The sequence below is a fragment of the Leptinotarsa decemlineata genome, unplaced genomic scaffold, assembly GCF_025532065.1.
Source record: "Leptinotarsa decemlineata unplaced genomic scaffold, Ldec_3_MD MMD2_tig00001719_RagTag_RagTag, whole genome shotgun sequence".
NCBI lineage: Eukaryota > Metazoa > Arthropoda > Insecta > Coleoptera > Chrysomelidae > Leptinotarsa > Leptinotarsa decemlineata.
The window spans coordinates 11,556,010-11,580,152 of NW_027412569.1; the positions used below are offsets into that span (position 1 = coordinate 11,556,010).

Consider the following 24,143-nt stretch of genomic DNA (forward strand, 5'->3'; position numbering starts at 1 on the left):
CATGTATTCCGACAAAATATAGAGGTCCCGACTGGCACTATATTTTGGTGTGAAGGATATTTTCCAGGTTTTTTGGCCGTGGTGTTACGGCCCCTATACTTCTTTTCGTGCTTTCAATGTAGACCGACCTACAGCTACAAGGAATTCGGTACAACCCGGTTGTTGAAGGTTCTCTGGGTCCTTAGCTGACCTTAAACTTTGCCTGATGGTTTTTGTTGGCCTAAATATTAGTTTCACTTCGTGTTAAGATTCTCCCAGTCCAGTCTTCAACATTCTCAACATAAGGAAAGATGGCTTTTCCCTTGACCACCCTAGCTGGGGTTAGTTTGGCGTTTTCTCTTCTGGGTCGTATGGCCTGCTCGAATTCTTAGCTGTACCCATTCCCTTCAAAGCATTTATTAGGTCAGTGGCATAAATAAGTAGGGTGAGGGGAACTGAAACTCCCCAAAAGCCTTTGAAAAACATGCCACTGTGGACCAGCCTACCCAAGCTGAGTTGTAAGGAATCGTGCCGATAGCTGAATGGCCGCAGGGTGATTTGCGGTTACGATCGATCTCTTTGGGGAACTGGGCGAAACCTCATTGTAATTCTGGTAATTCGGGGCTCTGCCAGAGGGGACCCAACTCTTCCCAACACACATGAATGAAACAAAGACAAAAACAACAAAAACAAAAACCAATCCCGAAGCTGGACAGAAGTGCTCACCTCAATCTAAGGCGGTGGCTGGGGTGAACAGAAATGTCCACCCCAATCTACCACTGGACATAGCAGATCATCTCGTGATGTAATACAAAGGTCAAGGAGTAAGCGCGTTTGCGGCGCCGAGGCCAAAAGGAGAAAGAGAGCGATAGAGGCAGGAGTGGCAGCAACTATAAGTGCACCGTCCTCTTCCTCCACTCCACCTTCAACAGTGAGGACACTTCCTGTGGCTGGCGCCAAGAGCTCAGCCTTGAATGAAGGCAAGGAACCGGCGGCCCTTCAGGAAAGCTCCCGCACTCGTGCACCTCCATGGACGAGACCCCAAGAAGGTTGAAGAAGCCGCGCGGCGACAGTAATTTCGCACCTTCCAAAACCTTTATTCAAGGACCTGTCTGTTTGTGTTGGTTTCCTGTACACTCTGTGGACCAATGTACCATGTTCACTATATTTCTGTTTGATAAAGAATTAACAGCAATGCAGATCTTCATTGTAATATAATGCAAGGCAGGAAAACAACGTTGAACCCATCGTTCTGCTGAAACGCAGACCCATCTCGTTGACATTACTTTGAAAGCGCTGACCTTATTCACGAGATCCGTCCGTCTGTCTACCTCACTGCGGCTCGCGTTGGAGAGGTCGAGGACCGTTCAATGTTTGCTGTGATCCATTGAAAACGACGTACATACACTACTTTTTGGCGGAGAAATTCGCGTGGTGTTCGAGTTCATCGCGCTCCGAAGTTATTTGTGAACCCCAATCAGTCGTCGGTCTCGAGTTTATTACTTTCTAATCTCGACACTGACCAGATCCAACACGATTTTTTTTCAACTGCAAAGGAAATATGAATTTTCTCTCAGTTCTGGAGACACCACGGTGAGAGAAATCTGACTATACGAATAACTAACAGATCTACTTACAACGACAAAACACAAGCACTACAGGAAACTCCTTAAGGCGCTGTAAGAGCGGTGCCTGTGCCTTCACGTTGGATACGAATCGCTGGAAATCAAATTCATTTGGAAAACCGTTCTCAGGAAGTTGCTTCTTCATAAACGTAGTTCTCCAAATGGGATAGTTCTCAAATAGTGAAGTGAACCTCAAAACGATAAGGAGCCACAGTCCGTCGCTTATTTCTGATGTGTTCTGCTCTTGGTGGATTCGAATGTACCAAATCACTTGAACACCTTCTGTGAAAGTATCTATAAAAGGGAGACAAATCTCCAACCTTTTTTCGATTTTACAGACTATCCAGGTTGCAAGTTGTGACGAATATTTCGTTACATTCATATATTCTAAATTTTGCCTATAATACCAATAGTTTAATCACCACAATTTCGAACATCTTTATACTCCGTAGACGGTATAATAGTCACTGCCGGCTAGATATGAAAAAAACGCAAAGACCGAAGGAATTCGTTTTCGACGGAAACGATAGAAATACTATCTTCCTTCCCAGCGTTTGACGAGAACGGCTGATATCTGGTATGTGTTGACCTTCTGTTTGATATTATCTTCATTCATAGTAAATTTGATGAGATCTGTTTGAGTATATCTTTTGCCTTTCCTGGATTTTGCTATTTAGACATAGAACTCAGTTTAATAACTTAATTTGTGATAATTACACTGCATGTGACTGGAGGTTATACCTTTCAATTTATCTTATGCTGGCTCTTATTCAATCATCGATGAAATTTAGAGTCCTGCAAAGATTGCTTAGTTCACTAAATCACCTATTTCTTGACATATTTTTGACTAGAATTGTTCTTAGAAGAAATTCTGCATCTTACAATTTTTTTTGGTTAGATGATTCATTCCTCTTCATTCTCGTAATCTCAAGTCATCTTTTAAATACAGTGGGATCACAGAGTTTCTTCTAGATCACATCAGATTACCTCAAAATTGAATTTTGCTCTAAATACCCACAGATAGTGAAGTATCTGCTTTGCATACCTCCTTCATCTTTGAATTTAAAAAAAAATCAGTATCTACGCTTATTAAAATTTCAGATAACAGATAATTGGTAACTAATTCAGGTGAAATACAATTCTCGAGCTACCTGTTGCTGCAGTAAGATTATCATTATTACATTTGGAAGTGGACAGTAGAGTTGAAGTTGATTGCTTTGTGACATTAGGGCAGTATCACTCCAGGACAATTCCTCAGGTAAGTATTTAATTTCTGTATGATCTATTTTTGGTCAAATTAATTTCTCTTTGAGAAATAAATGCTAACTTAAGAGAATTTGTTTCTCTGGCTTGATTTGTTCCCTAGTATTCGACTGATTCAATTCTATCCTTATATTTCAGATTTATCTTATCAAGAATACTGAATCAGTCCACTCTATCTGAATTAACTTTATCTTTTAAGGCCAACCAGATATATTTTTTTCTGTTTATATGCATTTTTGCTTTGTTATTTCTCTGGCATTTCTTTATTAGAAGGATTTGCTACTCTTCATTGATTAAAATTAATATATTTTGTTTCTCATTACCTTTGAAGCTATCAAAGATTGTTGCCTATTTCTATTTGTATTTAATTTAGTACCTTACTTTTGATACTTCCTTGAATTAGTTGTCAATTTGTTTTTGACAATGTTCAGTCTAGTGTTTGATCAATATCAAACTATTATTTCCTTTATTTTTTTAGTTTTAAGATTCATTACCTTTTGACGTAACTGAATTTCCCTTGGAATTTACTTTTCTAAAATTCAGAATATAGTATTCAGATTCTACGGATATCTTTGTTTTTTCCCATCATCGTATGACTGTATCTGATTCATTTCATTGCTTCGCATGATATCGAGAAACCGTGTACTGACTGATACAAGAAGGAGGTTCCATATCTAACCTAATCAAAGAGCCCCTCCAACGTGAGCTCTAAATCCATCTGCAGCTAGATCAGATGGTTACAAGTCTCTGCAGCCCTCTTCAGGACTAACTACTCATCAGCCACGCCAGGTATTCCCTACAACCACCGAAACAGAATCAGAGAACAACAGACCAACTGTAAATATTCTGAATTTATTTTTAATATTATTGTATTATATATTTTTTATGTATTATTTCAACCTCTTTATAAATATTTTTGGTTTTTGGCCATATTGTCAAAAAGGAAATGAAGCTGTTAATTCTTTTTTATATTTATTTTGCCTTCCACTCCTAGCTAGGTACAAGTTATATCGTTCTCTTTGGTTTTGCCTTTTGCAACCTGGCGCCCAACTACCAGAATTAGTCAAGTAAACTCATGGTTTACTTGATTAATAGTAAAAGAATCAGTAATAGTTATTAATCAGACCTGTGTTGAACTTACTCCCCCCCTTTCGTATCAAACTGAGCAGCTTATCAGCAAAAGGTGTCGGCATCCCAAATTTTGAAATATTCAATTTGCCTTTTCAAAACTTGGGGGGTTCTGTATCTGTAGAGTAGGGAGGGTGAGTGTAAGCCCACGCACTTAGGCCACATGTGACCCATCGTACATCCCCCCGAGGAGTTGTCCTCCTAGGTCATCGTCCATTCTATCCTTTCTAGGAAGGTGAACAGGTTGCTGGGAGACATCTCCTTTATATCGGCAGGTGTAGGCCAAGACTCGCCGAACACACACTCTCTCATTGACGATAACTCCGGGCACTCGCACAGGACATGCCTGACAGTCTCATCATCCTGTTCACACATCCTGCATAGAGGTGTGTCCACTAGCCCCATATTGTGGAGGTGTTTCCTTAGTTGACAGTGGTCAGTCAGAAATCCTACTGTAAGGCGTAGATTTTTCCTGGTTATCGCCAGATATTTCTTCAGCGCTAGCTTCCCAGGATCGCCCAAGGTGATCCTGACAAGATTACATCCTTTGATTCCATCCCATCTCTTCAAGGATTGAGCATGGGTGTTACATTTGACTAGTTCCGCAATTGTCGAAGTCATCAGGCCGTGGGTGCCTCTGGGTCCTAAAATTCTTAGTCCAGCCGCTTCCTTGGCTAAAGAGTCGGCAATGCGATTACCTTTACTCCTGTCGTGCCCTTTAACCCACCTCAGGATAATGTTATTATCTACCGAGGCTTTGGCTAAATCTTGGTGGCACTCTAGTACTAGCCCTGAGGTAACATGCTGTCTGTTCAAGGCTAATAGTGCTTGTCTGCTATCAGTGCAGATTGTTATGTTTTTGCCAGAAATTCCTTTCTTGGTTATTAGTTCTGTTTGGACCACGCTGGTATTTCTTTCAATTCCCCACTTAATCCTTAGGCTTCGTGACCTGGAGTACACTCCACATCCTGAGCCTTCTTTGGTTTTTGAGCCGTCTGTATAAATCTGTATTGCATTTGTAGCATCTGACTCTGTGTTCTGCTCAATTTGTATTTTGTAGGGTTTATTAAACGCAAACTTGGGTTCAATTGCATCACTTGTTACCTGCAGCAGAGGTTGCGCAGTAAGCGCTTCCCGCCATAGGCCCAGCCTCAATTGACTCATTCCTACTTCGAGGGTTACACCAGCCGTGCGCGATCGTACCATGGTCATTAACGCAACCTCCTTAACGTACAGATCCCGTTATTGATTCGATTGCCGCAGTTGGTGTTGTTCTCATGGCTCCTGTGATGTTTAAACAAGCCAGTCGCTGTATTTGATTTAATTTTTGGATGACTGTTGCTTGTAGAACTTTTGGTCCCTATGCAATGGCTCCATACGTTAACATAGGTCTTATTATTGCAGTGTAGATCCAGGTGACCACACGGGGTGGAAGACCCCATGCACGTCCCACTGTCCTCCGACATTACTCATATGCCACGTATGCTCTTTTTGCTCTTCTCTGTAGATGAGAGTTCCATGTTAGCTTCTTGTCGAGGATAGTACCAATGTATTTCACCTCTTCAGAGAAGTTCAGTTTGCTTTTGTAGATTTCGGGAGGTTTTAAGCCCGTTAAACTTCTTTTCCTGGTGAAAAGGACCATCTCAGTCTTCAGATTGATCGACAGTGAGTGTTCCTCTCACCATGTTTCTATTAATTTGAGCCCATCCTGCGCTCTATCGCACAGTGTGCTTACAAATTTGCCGGTCTGCAAGATAACTATGTCATCTGCGTATGCAATTGTCATCTGCGTATGCAATTGTTAAGATGATTAATTAGGGTATCCAGAACTATGTTTCATAGAAGGGGTGATAAGACCTCTCCCTGTGGACATCCCCTCATGACCAGTCCTTTCACTGTGATGTCTTCTACATTGATACTTATTGCTCTACTAGAGAGCATCTAGAGTATCCATTCTCCTACTACCAGGGTGGATTCTTTGTTGTCCAATGATCTCTCGATTCTGCCAACCACATGGTGAAGGGCCGAATCAGTAGACCTTCCCGGGGTATATGCATGCTGATTTGGATGAAGTGGGTTGTTAACAAGTACTTCATCTCTTACATACCGCTCACATAGCCTCTCCATGGTTTTTAAGAGAAACGATGTGAGACTAATTGGTCGGAATGCTTTTGGTAGGGTGTAGTCCATCCTACCTGGTTTGGGTATAAATACTACTCTTACTTTTCTCCACTTTGGGAGGTTATAAAATGTGAACAATTCTCTGAAGAAGATCTGATCTGAGCTTTATAGACCATCAAGAGTTGTTGTGGTGTATACAATTTTCTGGTTCGGGCCAGTGTTTCAAGCTTTTGAGAAGCAGCCCTTGCAATTCCAGCGAAATGATTGTGCCAAGACATATTGGTGTCCATTTCAACCCCCAACAAACTTATCAAAGCAGAAAGCGGAATTGTCTGTTCTAACATTATCATACCTTTCTGGAGAAAACCAATTTGTGGGTTCTCGCGGCTTTGAATTGAATCTGGTTACTTTCATCCCGATTCGAAATAACCTCTAGATCCGAATTGAGATATGCTGCTGCTGCTGCCGTTGAAGATGAGATGGGCATCCGCAGTTGATGTTTTGGAATCCAAATGGAATGACGAAACAAGGGTGCTGTCGTCAACAAAGCAATTAATTGAATTCTTGGTTTCTTCCAATAAGTCATTGATATACAATAAAAAGAGGGTTGGAGACAATATAAATGCCTGGGGAACACCAGCGTTGATGTAAGTATACGATAGATATCCATCGACATCCGTTTGCAGGGAAAGTTCTTTCAAGAAGCTGGAGAGCCATACACAAAAATCATCCAACAAGCCATAGCATCAAAGTTTGGCCAGCAAACCCTCATACACGGTCAAAGGCCTTAGAAATATCAAGAGCAACAGCTCTTGACTCTCCATATTTCGCGATTGCGTTATTCCAAATATGGGTGACATAGAATCGGATCTATTCGGGAAAATTCATCACATCTGCAGTTGGGAAGATTATCTTAACATAATGTTATGGACCACATGGACATAAACTTTCGACATAAACTTATGGTTCAAGTCACAATTCAAGGAGAATTATAGCTACTCCAGATAACTTGAAGCCATGTGAATCAGTATTAATATTCTATCAGGAATTCAAAAATGTTACTTATCGAAGCCATTCCACTGGGCGGGTGTTAAAAAATTCAGTTTCCTCTAATCATCCACTGATGATTTTCATTTATTTTTTGCAGCTTCAGTACATATGTCATCAATAATTTCTCAACACTGAATGATTTGAGTTTTAGCAGCTTTGAAGATATTTTTGACTGTAGTGTTCAAGATATCGATACATCTGATCACTTCTCTCTCAATATTGAAACAGATGGTCTTGTTTGTGTACAATTGAGGACAGGTAGCTAGATTTTATTGATGTTCATTGTGGTGTGGAATTTTACACTCTTTAATGAATATAGATTATTTTGAAATAGGCCTTGAAAATACAAGATGGGATGTCTTATATCACATGGAAAATATGGAAGATGAAACTAACGTTTTTGACAGAAAATTAACTACCTTTTAACTAATATGTGAAATTCAAAAGAAGTCACTATATTCCATGGATTGTTGATAACATAAGTAAGATTAAAAACTTAGAAACAAAGTAATCAATCGTCATTGGAGAGATAAAAAACCAGAACATAGAAAGTATCATAAAACTATTAAAAATTGCTGTAGAAGCTGAAAAAAACGTATTCGATTTGTGATTTGGAGAAAACTCGACCAATAACAAAAATGTTAAGAAATAGTTAAAGAAACATTCTTGCCAGAAGAATTAAACAACCCAGCATGTATTAGTTTGTTCTATAAGTATATTGATTTTTATATACGTGGGGGAAAACGAAGATTTTGTTCTTAAAGCTCTGAATAATATCTATAAGATATTACCCTCTACGTCTGTCTGTCTGATATAATGAGAAAGTTATTTAAACGGATATGATCACACATTTCATACACATTTCTACTGCTATTTTACACCATACAATTCAAACTGATAAGTCGGCAAGCCGATGCGACAAGCGTGATGAACAAAGGTTGGAATTGCGTTGGTTTCATTTTAAGAATTTAATCATTTTGAAGGTTTTTTTTGTGTTGTCATTAGGAGGTTATTAATTTCAAAATCAAAATAGATATTTGTGAACACACTCTTTAGACGTCTAAGAAAATATACATTTTCATTCTTGCTTTCAATACTCTCCATAACAATCGATGCAACAAAAGATTGCATATGCGTTATCAATGGAATACCCGATGAAAACATACTTTTATTCATTCTGCTTTCTACTGGTGAAAAGTGAAGACAAAATCGTAACCGTTTTCATTGGATGACACTTTGCAATCGGTACATTGAAGAAAGAAAGCTATACAAAGAGAGTCGTCGGCGATTTCTCAGATTACATATTACTCTTGTTTTCGGCATTTTATTGTTCAACATTGAAATTTCTACAGTTTGAAATACTTTTCATCACTCACATAGTTTTTTTTACAATTAACATGGACTGCTAGCATTACGAAATAGGTGAATCTTATATCGTAATTATGAGTTTATTCTCAATCGGGGAATGGCTCTGCCTAACATTCCGCATACTGAAATATTCACATTGCCAGAATCGGAATTGGATTATGGAATATAAAACGATTAATTAAATTTTCAAGAATTCGTAAGTACGTGAAACCCTACTTCTTGGGACAGAGGACAGAGTGAGTATCTACATGTCTTCTCCTTCAATGTCAAGTGGACTATAGAAATAAAGAAGTAATGCGTTTTATTTATTATTGTTACCGAATGATTATTGATCGTTTAAACTTGTAAATGCTCTGCCTTCAATATTGTTCATGTATATCTATTTGTGATTTAATCGACAGCTGTTGATTGAACAATCCCTATTGATTAAAAGGATTGCGTTAAAATTATTATGAAATTTTGATGTTCATATCACGTATTCTTATTTGCTGGCTTCACTAGAAACCAATCTCAGTGTTTCATGTGTATTTAGTTTCTTGCTACTTGTTGAATAATTCAATAATATTTATGCCATATTCAAGAGAGTAGCAAACCTCGTTGCAATGTCTCATATATTTATCGATTAATTATATATTCATATATCTGCATTTATTTTGGTTAATTCCCCATTCCTCGTCAATTTATATGAGTATATTTATTGGCTGGCGCCCCTCAGCTTACTGAAGAACATCTTAATTTTTCAATCAGATCTCAAGAATTCAAATCCACGCCTTGGTTGTGACGTAGATAAAATTGATGTTGAGATTTTTTTTAATGACATTTCATTTTTAAGTAAGTACGCCACAAATTGTATGAAACGGACCGATTTATCTTAACATTGGGTTACTTTTTGGCGACATTTACAAATGAGAAGCAATTCTTAATCAAAATCTTATGTCGCTTTGTTGATAATTTGCCCACTTAGTTCAGGTACACAAATTGATGACGCACGTATAATACTTTCGTTGTACCAATTGTATAAAATATCAGAGAGAACCAGTTCCTGTAATTAATGACGTACAGAATTTTCTCTCACCTGACAATTCTAAAAGGCACAAGCTGGAAACAGGAAAAAATTGTCGAAATTATCCACAAACACAAATATACTTATCAGAAAAACTTAACAGCGAATACAAAAGCAACTTTTGATTTGAAACAAACCATCAAACTGCACTTGCACCTAGGTATTTCCTACCCGAACATTACCGTTTCTAATCTGTTGATAAGAAAATAAATTGCATACTGCAATCGCGGTTTTCTGTTACTATGCAATTATCTCACTGTCACCAATTGATAGACGTCCTCTAAAACGTTTCGCCGAATATTCCTCGACCTTTCCAAGCCTCTATCGATTGGGGTACGTCTGAAGCGTCTAGGAATTCGACACGTCGCAGGATAGCGGACGAAAGCTCTTTGAATGAAGCAAAGTGTGAGGCAGATGTCATCGAAAATTTTTATTCGTTTGAAAGACCTATGGAGTGTCGGCGCTTTCAAAGTCCAAAAAAACCAACACAGAAAAATAAAGCCGCTGCCAACTAGTCCAAGTGGACTGAAGAGTTGGCGGTTCGTATTGGATGACTTTTACTAACCGAGTTTTATGATAGGTTGAAGAGTCATAAAATTAAATTTGTAGTCATGTTACGGTGACGTAGAGACACATCTCATATAAGTAAATTTCAGTATTTCCAGCTGTTTGAATGAGTTTCTGCATGACTGTCGCCATCCTAAATTAGCAGTTACTCTGACCGCGCGCTTTCGTGAAATGAAAACTCTTTCAGCAGAGGAGCTCACACCCCAATTCAAAATTCCATAGAGCAAGTGACAGCCAATAGTTGTATTATACAGATTTAGGAGAACCTCTCTTCCACAATGATTCGACATAAATCTCAGTGCTAGACCTAGTATTTTTGTTTCTGGGTTGGATGTCACCTCTAGTTGGCTGTCTTCATATATTTTGAGAGATTCTGTGGTGTTCTGCATTGAGAATTTCACTAATGCTGTCTTGCTGATATTCAGTGCTGAATGATTTTCATCAGACCATTTTATTATTTTCTCATATATGGAATCTGTTGTTTCTGCAAGTGCTTATATCAGTGACCAGAACATTTGTATCGTCTGCATATGCAACTATATGTACCATTGAAAGACTATGTACGTATTGTATCAAGTCGTTCGCATGAATAAGAAAAATCAGTGGTCCGAGTAAAGACCCCTGTGGAACTCATTGCTTGCAGGGCATGGACTGATTGTGAACACCTTGGATTTTCACTGTTTGAGACCTGTTCTCGAGATAGGATCTCATCCAATCTTGGACAACTAAACGAACCCCATAGCGATGAATTTTCTGGATTAGTACATAGTGATCAAAAGAGTCAAATGCCCTAGAAAAATCGATGAACAAACCACAAATCATACAAAGCTGTTTCCATGTTTTAATTTTGCCTGAAACCATGCTGGATTGTTGAAAGTAGTTAATTTTTGAGGAAAAATGATAGTAACTGATTTTTAATAATCATTTCGTATAACTTGGATATACTGAAGAGAAGACTTACTTCTATATAGTTCTCATAACTACTTTAGTCTCCTTATTTGAAGATTGGTAACGATTGCAAATTTTAATTTTTCAAGGAACATTCCTCGTTTTTCAACATTCAAATTAAGGCGAAACTGGAAGATTGGACTAATTTTTGAAATTAGCTTGAATGGAGGAAATAGCCAATCACAATAGGCTGGGAGGCAAAAAATTGAAATTTGGTGGAAAATGAAGGAAAACAGCATCAGTGTATAGAGAAAAACATTCTGTATCGATCAGCTGCCAAACATATCGAATTAAAACATACAAAACTTCTAAAAGTATTTTTCTTTCAATGTTTATATGGAATTAGCTGTTTGAAGAGGACTTTTTCATCCAGTTTGAATCTGAAAGTGACTTCTATGAATGATCAACAAATCTTTGTGAATATATTATTTTGAAACTGATTGCTTTCTTTCTCCCTTTCAAGTTCCTACATTTTCTGTTCGAAGATGGAAAACTAAGTAGATCTCTTTGAAGATTTTTATTCACTGTTCCTTTGATGCTAGGCCCATGTATATCATATACAGGGCTTTTCATGATGAGAATTAATCAGCTGTTTCTGGCAAACTATTTAACGGATCAACCTGAACATTCCACAGTATGCATAAGTTAATATGACCTACACCCGTAAAATATTTTAGACGAAGCGGCGTTGCCGCTTCTACTATAAAGTAGCGGCTTCATTGATTTTTCAAATGGAATACCCCGTATATAATATCATATTATGATTTATTATCACTTTGTCAACAAATTCATATACTATTTCCCTATAACTATCTATTACCGTTTACAAGATATAAACTAATTTCGATATTTTTTTTACCAAACATGAACTTTTATAAATGCTGATAATCTTGAACTCTTTCGCACTAAAACGATCTAATTTGAAATGGAGTGGAGTGATACTATGAGGATCTTTACTCCGAGTCATATTTTCATTTGCCTCATACAGGGTCTTCAAAAAATGCAGATACTTTGATCTCATGAAAAAATTAGTGGAACTCAATTTTTTCAAATGGAACACCCTGTATATTTCAACATTTTTGAGCTCTACATCCAATTTTAGATTAACTTTGTTCAGATAATACTATTTTTATTTTGAACCGTTTTCGAGATAAACTGTTTCAAACGGAACCTGACATGGTTTTCTTGCTCGTTTTTTTGAATTCATCACTTATTTTGGATATTCAACATTTTTTTTATACTTAGTAATATTTCTTTTTGGTCCAGTTTTATAACTGTCTCAGATCAGTCAATTTGAAATTGGTATGTACCTACCTTAGAACAAGTTACAATTTGTATACGTTAAGGTATTGGTTTCTAACGTACAACAGTACACATTAATATTTTTTAATAGGTTGCTTTGGAAAAATAAATAAACCAATTATTTAACGTCAGACTTTCGTTGGTGGTTTTGACTGATTGTGATAGCTACCAATTATAATAGAATAATGTCAAGATTAGGTTACAGTAATGAAGATTTCTTGAATTTATTAATAATTTATGGTGAGTGCAATAGAATTGCAAGTAGAACATGCCGAGTATTTCATGAAAGATATCCACAACTTCCTTAGCCGAATAATAATGTGATAAATCGACTACTAAAAAACTGTAGATTGAATGGAACCTTTCGTCCAAAAATCATTCGTAAGAAGACTAAAGTGGATGATGATGACAATGGTATAACAGTTTTGGGATACTTTCATGTATTTCCAAATGCTTCCGTTGAAGTATGTCAAATTATAATTTGAATTTGAAATGTTTCGGGATTTTGTTAAAATGTGTACCATAACCAAAATAATGAATTTATTCCATTTGGCTTTTATACACTGTATAAACAAATACAATATTATTACGATATGGGTTCCCGCAAAGAAGATCATTTAAATGAAGGTTAGAATTTATTGAGGTATCGTTTTAGTTCAATTTGAAATTTTTTATACAAACAATGAATTGATATGGATTTCTGTAATCATTTGTTATTATAAGTATGTACTATGACTTTTATGTAGTATTTTATTAAACTTTACCGTTCACGATTGGCCTTGAACTTCAATAGCACAAAAGCGATCAATCACTTACCATTCTAAAACGTTGTCATTGAAGTATAAACAGAAAGTAACCGTTGACATTTCATAAAACCCATGAACGATACCATTTATCATACAAAGTGTCGACTTCCAATAACGTAATTTATTACCGAATGACTACTACCGAATCAACATTCTGTATCGGGTATTTCCAATTCTACGATAACTACTTCAGACAGTGCTGGTGTAGTTACCCAATTTTTTAGGTATAGTTAAAGTAAACGATATTGTGAACATTTCAAGTTGGTGGCAATCTCAAAGGCTAAAAAAACCAATACATATCGAGTGGTCCAACGAAAAGTATGCATCTTGCTTTTCTCCTTTTTTTGTAACTTAACGCAAAAATGCGCGGACAGGTCTATTTTGCTTTTGAGGGGGACACATTTCAGATGTATTTTTCTACCTGTGCTTTCAAACCCCTAGCGAGGGTGAGTAACAACCCTGAAATTTTAAATGGAAAGTGGGGTCGAGTGATATATCATTTGAAAGGGCACAAAATTCTCTTTCCGATGATACCTAAATTGTTGTATTTACTTTTATAAAAGAAGCAAGAACATTTACTCGATATTTTTGGTGTTAATGAAAATGCGGAGAAAACGGCATTTTTATCACTACTACATTCCTCAATTTCTCTCGTGCGTTTATTGGTTCAAAGAACAACAGCAGATAAGTGTACAAAAAGAATTTAAGCAAACGTTCATTGATTCAGTTTGGTTGCTTTTGAAATTATTTCAACTTTACTGTGAAAAATGTTTATTCCATTCCTGAACGAGTTGAAATTATTAAACTTTATTATCAACATAATAGTTGTGTTAGACTTACTACTCGCCTCTTCAATAACAGTCATCCCGGGGAAAATGTCAATGATTCGTACGTTGCCAAGTTAGTCCAAAAGTTTGTCGATACCGGATCTGTCTTTAATGTGAAACACCAGCCACAGAAACCGATCAGAAATGAAGCAGTGGAAGTCGCTGTTTTGGGACATGTTGAATTGGATCATACTCAAAGTACCCGTCAGCTTGCTGCAGCCTCAGGTGTCTCCCGTTCGTCCATAATACGGATATTAAAAGCCTATAAATTTCATCCGTACAAAATTAAATTAGTACAGGAACTCAATGAAGATGATCCTGATAGAAGGCTGCAATTTTGTGAACAACTGAGCCAGCTACTAATTGATGATCCGCACCTATCATTCAACACGTGCTTTTCCGATGAGAGTACATTTTTTTTTGAAGGGAGCTGGGAATAGGCATAATTGCCGTTACTGGGATGACAGTAACCCACACTTATTCCGAGAGGTCCATACCCAGTACCCTCAAAAAATCAATGTCTGGTGTGGCATATTAGGTAGTCATATCGTAAGGCCACTTTTTATTCCTGGGAATTTAACTAGTGAGGTCTACCTGAACATGCTTGAAGATACAATTGATCCTCTCATAATAGAAATAATTGAAAATGACCAAAATCATAATGATGATCGGCTTCATTTCCAGCAAGATGGAGCACCTCCTCACTATGTTGTTCCGGTAAGAGAGTTTTTAGATGACCGGTTTCCTGGACGGTGGATTGAAAGGAGAGGCCCCATCGAATGGCCTGCCAGGTCACCTGATTTATCGCCTTTAGACTTTTTCCTTTGGGGACACTTGAAAAATAAATGTTTTGCTACGCAGCCCGAGTCCATAGAAGATCTTCGCCAACGAATTACAGCAGAGTGCAGAAGTATAACACCTGATATGCTGCAGAATGTTAGGAATAGATTTGAACAAAATCTGTATTATTGTATGGAAGCAAATGGGTCACATTTTCAGCACTTGCTGAAGTAGGATTCTACTAAGTCAATTACACATTTCAAAGTACTGGGTTGTAGTTGTTTTTCTTCGTAATACCTACATGTTTGAGTGAAATACAATAAATTAGGTATCATTGGAAAGATAATTTTGTGCCCTTTCAAAAGATATATCACTCGACCCCACTTTTCATTTAAAATTTTAGGGTTGTTACTCACCCTCGCTAGGGGGTTGAAGGTACAGTTAGAAAAATACATCTATAATGTGTCCCCCGCAAAAGCAAAATTGACCTGTCCGAGCATTTTTGCGTTAAGTTACAAAAAAAGGAGAAAAGCAAGGTGCATACTTTTCGTTGGACCACTCTGTATAAATGAACCGGCTGCAAAATAGTCCACGTGAACTGCAGAGTTGGCGGTTCGTAATGGATAATTTTTACTAAATGAGTTTTATGATTGGCTCAAGAGTCATAAAATTAAATATGAAGTCGTGTTACGGCGACGAATAGGAATCGGGAATGCGGGGATGGTCATCGCCGTCGTGTTCAATTCAGGAACTGATAGCGATTTGAGTGTTAACTTCCATACTGGTGCAAATATAATTACTTAAAATTTTAGTTATTCGTTTAAACGTGGCGTCCTTCGACTGGTACTGATAGTGACGAGTGTGATAACAACGCAGACTTTTTCCAGTGTAGTGATTCCAATAGCGATGGTGAACAATGCGAAAAAGATATACCAGTGAAAAAGATTCGGATGCATTTGACTATTGAAACACAAAGAGTATGTTTCAATGAGTATTTCAGTCAGATTTGACTGAAATTCCTTTCTCAACTGTACGTAAAATAGCCAAAAACAAATCTTATGAACGCAATACGCGATGTGATACAGGATTACCACAACCTTTAGATGTTCATCTAATAAAATCATTGAAAAGAACTATATACAACTGTTACAAAATCAATGAAATTCATACAACTGAAATCATAAGGAAAAAATTGAATACTTCCGGTCATAACGTGAGCTGCTGTGACGAAACTCTTCAGAATTGGATAAAGAAACTAGGATTTAGATTTAAAATAATAAACAAACGTCAAGCAGTTTTGGAAAGCAGAAGAACAGTGGAATTGTCTGACAAATACTGAACAACAAATAAGAACAAATTACTGAATATAGACAAGAACAACGGCAAATTTTTTATGTGGACAACAACGCCCGTCAGCACCGTCCGAAAATTAAACGAATTGAGAGTTGAAGTTCCGCTTCACCCACTATATGCTACAGACCTCTCGCCAGCATAGCCAGCCATACGTCCTGATTTGACTTCCTCCTTATCCACACTATTATGTGTGGATAAATATGAAGACAATTGTATACTTATATTATCAGAAGTGAAATATTTGGAAATATTCTTTGAACAGTGGTATCTAATGAACTAGTATAATGAATTTATCAACTGAGTTAGTTCTCGTAACGTTGAAGAAGAAAAATTCAAAATTCATTTTGATCTGAGTAACAGAACTGAGGGAAGTTTAAAAGTATCTCGTTTGACGAACTCAGGTAAATATTGAAGTTGATGTCTAACCAGTGAAACTACGAATAAAAAGGCACAAATAAATTTTAAACGTAGCAAGGATACATATTCCTAGACGTCAGCATAGTCAAAAGTTGCCTCAAAAAAATCTCTATCTATGCTAAAATATCTAATAAATATTCAAAAAAGATATGGTGAATAGTTGGAATACGAAAGACAAAGCAATTCTGAAAATGTAGACCATTGCAATGCATCATTTAAAACATTCATAAAACGAAATAGGCGAAACACCACAACTATCGAATGTTTCAGAAGCTTGGGATAATTACATTCTATTTGATTCCTTTCAATTCTAGCAAAGAGCGTTTTTTACAAAGAGCTGAGTTAAGAGCAGGTTATATAAAAGTATCAAACATTTATTCAACGAATTTGGGACAACACAAGTTTTGGGAAAAGTGATCACACCAATGAACATGAACTAAAAAAACTTAAACATTTATTTTACACAACTGACAAAGTCCTTTCCGAACAACTACTTTCATTTGAACATTGAATTACAAGAAAATCATTTCACAAGGATTTTTTGGAAAACTGGAAAACCGCCAGAGTTCAGCCTACATTGAAGAACGGTGAGGTTCTTTTAAATAACTATAGACATCTTGCTTCACTACTTACCTGCAGCGAGGGACGTTAGACTGTGGCTGGTCATCGTTTTGAAGTGAGTTGACTGTCTTTGTTCATCTTTCACTGCTTGAACCACTTTGCATGCTGTTTTTGGCGGGTGCATTGCCTTGGGATGTGGGGGTTGAGCAAACCTGCCATCGGATGCCTGCTTCCACGTAGCCCCGCTGGATACGGGAATGACAGAATCACTTGTGCAGAGCAGAGCCGTACTCTTACCATTTGACCTGAAAGACCACTCACCATACAAACTAATCGGCTTCGTTAAGAAGCTGGGCTTATTTGGTCGAGTGTGAATATGTTTGAGACACAATAAACCCTTGCGTGTTGCGGTGGAGGGTCGAATATACCTACTCACTTTGGATCTAACCTAACCAGAACACTTGAACTTCATTGTTCAAAAGTTCTTTCATTTGGTGACTTCCTGAGAATGTTTTTCCAAATGAATTTAATCTTCAGCAATTCAAATCCAACGTGAATCGCTTTTTTCGTACAGGCACCGCTCTCAGAGCGCCTTGCGGATTTTCCTGTAGTGCTCGTGTTTTGTCCTTAAAAAACCTAGGAAGTTAGGTAGTGCAGCGAGGAAGCGACTTATTGCCCCCTCAAGAGGGTATTTCATGAACCTACCTCACCCTGAGCAGATCAGAAAAGATTACTGCCATTATTGAGGTGCCAATCTTGCACCTTCATCATACGACCACTTCAATATGTCTTCAAGGATGCCGTAGAGGATATTCCAAAAGAAGGTCCACAAGTACGTTCCGGAGCAGCACATTCCGGCCTGGTTGTCTAGAGGTTACCTGAAAGGACCAACGGAGCATCTCCTGGTTGATGGATGTAGTTAGTACCCTGTATCCCTGTACCCAGGACGCTTTCCTGAGATTCGTCACAAGACCACCCAAAATCCACAAAAAAGATGCAGATAAGGGAAACGCTACTGTTGTGATGGAAACTGATCTCCACGAACAGAAGATCGAAGAGGTGTGTCAGAAAGGAAAATACACGAAGCTACTGCAGCAATTGAAAGGAAGTTGTACTAGACTTTGAAAAAACACCAAGTCTATTTTTCGGACAAGGAAAGATCATGGCTAACACCACACCACAGTAAGCCCCCTCACTTGTATGGACTACCCAAAATCCACAAAAAGGATGTTCCGCTCAGACTGATCATTAGCTCCAGAGATTCAGCCACTCAGAACTTGTCCAGATATTTACTACCAATAATTAAACCACTGCAAGGTAGAACATCATCTTTTGTGAAAAATTCAAGGCATTTCGTTGAACTACTAGGGGAAATCGAAGTCAAAGAGTGGAATTACTAGGAAACTGTGTACGAAACTGCTACTTCCAACTGAAGGACGAATTCTTTACGCAAGATGAGGGACTGCCAATGGGATCGCCACTTTCACTTGTTATAGCAATATATATGGAGTGGTTTGAAACTCTGGCCATTGAAGAAGCCCACAAGAAGCCCCGAGTCTGGTTGAGATACGTAGACGACACCTTCATAATATGGAACCATGGGAATGCAGAACTAGACACTTTCCTGAAGCACATCAACAACGCAAGTCCTTCCATCACTTTCACAATGGAGAAGGAAAACCACAACGAATTGCCTTTCTTAGATGTATTGGTAAAGAGAACCGACACTAAATGGGAAACATCTGTATATCGAAAACCCACTCGCACAGGACAGTATCTGAACCAGAAATCCAACCACCATCAATCGACTAAGAGAGGAATCATCAATACTCTACTAGACCGTGCTTTTGGGCTCTGTTATACAAAGGAAGGTCTCGAGAAGGAACTAGGCATCATCAAAAATGACCTTCAACGAAATGATTACTCCAGAGTGATGGTAGAACAGGCTTTAGCTAGAAGACGGCAAGAGCTCCACAAGGAAGAGAAGCCACCACAACCAGTACTTGTACTTCCCTACATCAGATGATTATCGGAAAGGATAAGAAGTATTGGGTCCAAGTATAACATCAGGACCTGCTTCAGATCTGGGAACACTATCCGTAGCAGCCTCACGAAAACCAGGCCACCAAACGCGGACTGCGATTTCAAGAATTGCATTTACCGGATACCCTGCGAGTGCGGAGAATCATACATCAGTAAAACTAAGAGGCCATTGAAAGTTCGCATTGCTGAGCACAAGAAACACATACAGCGAGGAGAAATCAGCAGATCCGGAGTAGCAGAGCATGTTTGGGCTCATCAACATAATATCAAGTTGGCTCAAGCTGAAATCATCCACAACGAGGAACACTGGGTTAGGAGAAAATTCAAAGAAGCCGCGTATATGTTGTTCAACAACGCATTTAGTCAAGCTAGCGTAGAGATACGTAACATATGGAAACCTTTAATCAAGTGAAAAACGACCAATTCCCGCTAAACGGTCATCTCCCGCTAAAAGCAATGAAGCGGAAAGAGGAAAGAGGGGATAGGTGAAACGTGAAAGCACCCGAATGACCTATAAATAGTCAGATCTCGAAGGAATAAGTCCAGTTATCACCCGAAGACGATTGTGGATACTAACAATCGAAACGTCGTGACATAACTTGGTTTGAAATCTTTTAATTTATTGTTTTCATTTTTTGTTAATAATATTTTTTGATTTTTTTTTAATTTCAGCTTTCATTAATATCTCAATTTTTTTTTATTTGTTTTGATGTTGCCTGTATGTTATTTCTTTGTAATTTCAGTTTTTTGTTTAATAAAATCGTTATTTTCGGTTAATCTTTTTAATTTTTTTCAGGGTTTTCAAATCAATTTATATTGTATTAGACAATGGAAGTCCGAACTGATGAAATATACCTACTTTCTGTGCCATACATTTGTGTTGTTCACATAACTGGCGAAGATAGACTTACGGCCGATCAGCTCCTCACTGTTGCTTGTATGTTATTTCTTTGTAATTTCAGTTTTTTGTTTAATAAAATCGTAATTTTCGGTTAATCTTTTTAATTTTTTTCAGGGTTTTCAAATCAATTTATATTGTATTAGACAATGGAGTTCGAACTGATGAAATAGACCTACTTTCTGTGCCATACATTTGTGTTGTTCACATAACTGGCGAAGATAGACTTACTGGCGAAGATAGACTTACTGCCGATCAGCTCCTCACTGTTGCTTGTATGTTATTTCTTTGTAATTTCAGTTTTTTGTTTAATAAAATCGTTATTTTCGGTTAATCTTTTTAATTTTTTTCAGGGATTTCAAATCAATATATATTATATTAGACAATGGAAGTCCGAACTGATGAAATAGACCTACTTTCTGTGCCATACATTTGTGTTGTTCACATAACTGGCGAAGATAGACTTACTGCCGATCAGCTCCTCTTTTTAATTTTTTTCAGGGTTTTCAAATCAATTTATATTGTATTAGACAATGGAAGTCCAAACTGATGAAATAGACCTACTTTCTGTGCCATACATTTGTGTTGTTCACATAACTGGCGAAGATAGACTTACTGGCGAAGATAGACTTACTGCCGATCAGCTCCTCACTGTTGCTTGTATGTTATTTCTTTGTAATTTCAGTTTTTTGTTTAATAAAATCGTTATTTTCGGTTAATCTTTTTAATTTTTTTCAGGGATTTCAAATCAATATATATTATATTAGACAATGGAAGTCCGAACTGATGAAATAGACCTACTTTCTGTGCCATACATTTGTGTTGTTCACATAACTGGCGAAGATAGACTTACTGCCGATCAGCTCCTCTTTTTAATTTTTTTCAGGGTTTTCAAATCAATTTATATTGTATTAGACAATGGAAGTCCAAACTGATGAAATAGACCTACTTTCTGTGCCATACATTTGTGTTGTTCACATAACTGGCGAAGATAGACTTACTGGCGAAGATAGACTTACTGCCGATCAGCTCCTCACTGTTGCTTGTATGTTATTTCTTTGTAATTTCAGTTTTTTGTTTAATAAAATCGTTATTTTCGGTTAATCTTTTTATTTTTTTCAGGGTTTTCAAATCAATTTATATTGTATTAGACAATGGAAGTCCGAACTGATGAAATAGACCTACTTTCTGTGCCATACATTTGTGTTGTTCACATAACTGGCGAAGATAGACTTACTGCCGATCAGCTCCTCTTTTTAATTTTTTTCAGGGTTTTCAAATCAATTTATATTGTATTAGACAATGGAAGTCCAAACTGATGAAATAGACCTACTTTCTGTGCCATACATTTGTGTTGTTCACATAACTGGCGAAGATAGACTTACTGGCGAAGATAGACTTACTGCCGATCAGCTCCTCACTGTTGCTTGTATGTTATTTCTTTGTAATTTCAGTTTTTTGTTTAATAAAATCGTTATTTTCGGTTAATCTTTTTAATTTTTTTCAGGGATTTCAAATCAATATATATTATATTAGACAATGGAAGTCCGAACTGATGAAATAGACCTACTTTCTGTGCCATACATTTGTGTTGTTCACATAACTGGCGAAGATAGACTTACTGCCGATCAGCTCCTCTTTTTAATTTTTTTCAGGGTTTTCAAATCAATTTATATTGTATTAGACAATGGAAGTCCAAACTGATGAAATAGACCTACTTTCTGTGCCATACATTTGTGTTGTTCACATAACTGGCGAAGATAGACTTACTGCCGATCAGCTCCTCACTGTTGCTTGTATGTTATTTCTTTGTAATTTCAGTTTTTTGTTTAATAAAATCGTTATTTTCGGTTAATCTTTTTATTTTTTTCAGGGTTTTCAAATCAATTTATATTGTATTAGACAATGGAAGTCCGAACTGATGAAATAGACCTACTTTCTGTGCCATACATTTGTGTTGTTCACATAACTGGCGAAGATAGACTTACTGCCGATCAGCTCCTCACTGTTGCTTGTATGTTATTTCTTTGTAATTTCAGTTTTTTGTTTAATAAAATCGTTATTTTCGGTTAATCTTTTTAATTTTTTTCAGGGATTTCAAATCAATATATATTATATTAGACAATGGAAGTCCGAACTGATGAAATAGACCTACTTTCTGTGCCATACATTTGTGTTGTTCACATAACTGGCGAAGATTGACTTACTGTCGATCAGCTCCTCACTATTGCTTGTATGTTATTTCTTTGTAATTTCAGTTTTTTGCTTAATAAAATCGTTATTTTCGGTTAATCTTTTTAATTTTTTTCAGGGATTTCAAATCAATTTATATTATATTAGACAATAGAAGTCCGAACTGATGAAATAGACCTACTTTCTGTGCCATACATTTGTGTTGTTCACATAACTGGCGAAGATTGACTTACTGTCGATCAGCTCCTCACTATTGCTTGTATGTTATTTCTTTATAATTTCAGTTTTTTGCTTAATAAAATCGTTATTTTCGGTTAATCTTTTTAATTTTTTTCAGGGATTTCAAATCAATTTATATTATATTAGACAATGGAAGTCCGAACTGATGAAATAGACCTACTACAGACTTACTGCCGATCAGCTCCTCACTAGAACGAGGAAAGTATACTACGTTCTGTCAACCTTGAAAAGGACGAATCAGACTCTTGCCAGCTGATCTGAAAGATTACTCACCAAGTAAAGTCACTGGCTTGATCGAGTTTAAAAGGATACGCATCGAACAGAGGATCTACTAGAAAATGTCAGAAATCCACTGTGCATTTCCATAAAAAAAATTACTAACGAATTAGATTTTGTTCTATCAGTTCAAGTCAGTATACAGACTCACTATTAAGATTTCCATCCTATATCAAGCAGAAAAATTCGTGCCCTATGATTATTCGTCTGTAAATAGAATCTAATCACGAAATATATATGCTTGGAAATCTTTGGACTATATTTATCGCGGAAAATTTCAAATTATCATAAATTCTTCACTGTTATTCATCGAGACTACAATTGCAAGAGCAAAGCAATGTCAACAAGATTGTTGTATCTTGTTTACTCCCGTCCAATAATAGAAACTGCGAGAAGGAAATATAATTATGGTATTTACGTAACTTCGGGTTGCATTTTCAAAGGATGTTTACGTTTCAATGCTGAGAAAATCCTACACGTTTCGAAAAACTGCAATTTCATAAAGTAGATGACGTCACGTGTGGGTGGCGTAAATGCGATGTCTTCTTCGGAGAAAAGTTACATAATATGAAAAAGCATGCTACAGAAATTTCCGTGGAAAGCGGGAAAGCTATTTGGAGGTAATGAACATATTCACACTGATTTCCACTTGTGAAAAATAGTTTCGATCCGGCTCGAAGGACCAACATTTGTATAGTGTATTTGACTTCTTGGACTTTTGACGTACTTTCATTAGGTTTTGGCAGCACAATTGTATTTCTCATCGTTTGAGATATTCAAAACGGCTTTTCTGGGGCAACAAAATGGATTCAAATAAAAAATTATTCAAGAATTTAGATAGCTTGTACTCTTGGAGAATTGATATATGAAATGATGAGGGTTACAGGTCCCCCCTTCTTGTGTACTTTTGGTAACCTGTGTACTTTTGGAATACACGCATTGCTCACCTTGAGAGAATTACAAGTTCCTTTTGTACTATATTTCATCTCATATGGCTGTTATGCTTATTCATTCATTCATATAATTATTATTCGAAAAATGGAGTTCTGTTGTACCGAAACAAGTAGTCTCTTACAGAAAATAGAGTTGTGGTGACTGCACATTTCTTGTTCGAAGCAAAATACGGACTTCCGGTGTGAAGTCAGGGATTCAAGTTCATTTGAAAACCTGGACTATTTGACAAGCGGCCTGTCTCGTCGCTATGGTGAAACAGGCACGTTTCTGTTGCACTAGCCAAGGTCGACGGAACAATGTAGAGTGAACGCGATTGTGGGAATTACGTAATTATATTTGAATTACTACATTAAAAAGTATCCTTCCGGAATACCCTGACTT

General features: G+C 37.1%; 2 protein-coding genes across 6 annotated transcripts in view; one reads left to right on the forward strand and one right to left on the reverse strand.

The window, feature by feature from the left end:
- Tcmet (methoprene-tolerant) overlaps positions 1-24,143 on the reverse strand; it is a 153,904-nt gene that overhangs the window by 94,699 nt on the left and 35,062 nt on the right. The window contains exon 1 of one of the 3 annotated variants that reach the window (XM_074176512.1): positions 17,231-17,364. The exons of 1 other annotated variant lie outside the window; for it this stretch is intronic. In XM_074176512.1, the coding sequence (XP_074032613.1) occupies positions 17,231-17,342 (112 nt within the window). In that variant the 5' untranslated portion in view covers positions 17,343-17,364. Of the gene's footprint in view, positions 1-9,609; positions 9,770-17,230; positions 17,365-24,143 lie in introns of those variants that run through there. One more of the 3 variants, XM_023171589.2, reaches the window with a different exon arrangement.
- LOC141482735 (uncharacterized) lies at positions 1,686-23,058 on the forward strand. 3 transcript variants are annotated; one of them, XR_012465692.1, is made up of 12 exons: positions 1,686-2,181; positions 2,706-3,704; positions 19,998-20,138; positions 20,217-20,374; positions 20,453-20,759; positions 20,838-21,144; positions 21,222-21,528; positions 21,607-21,895; positions 21,973-22,113; positions 22,192-22,332; positions 22,411-22,551; positions 22,630-23,058. XR_012465692.1 is itself a non-coding variant. In XM_074176515.1 (10 exons), exon 1 carries the CDS (start codon positions 18,627-18,629, stop codon positions 19,182-19,184), a length of 558 nt encoding a protein of 185 aa, XP_074032616.1. In that variant the 5' UTR covers positions 17,595-18,626; the 3' UTR covers positions 19,185-20,138; positions 20,217-20,374; positions 20,453-20,759; positions 20,838-21,144; positions 21,222-21,528; positions 21,607-21,895; positions 21,973-22,113; positions 22,192-22,332; positions 22,411-22,551; positions 22,630-23,058. The 3 variants fall into 3 exon arrangements, 1 of the variants encoding a protein (XP_074032616.1); XR_012465691.1 differs by having other exon boundaries at positions 1,696-3,704; XM_074176515.1 differs by lacking the exons at positions 1,686-2,181; positions 2,706-3,704 and having other exon boundaries at positions 17,595-20,138.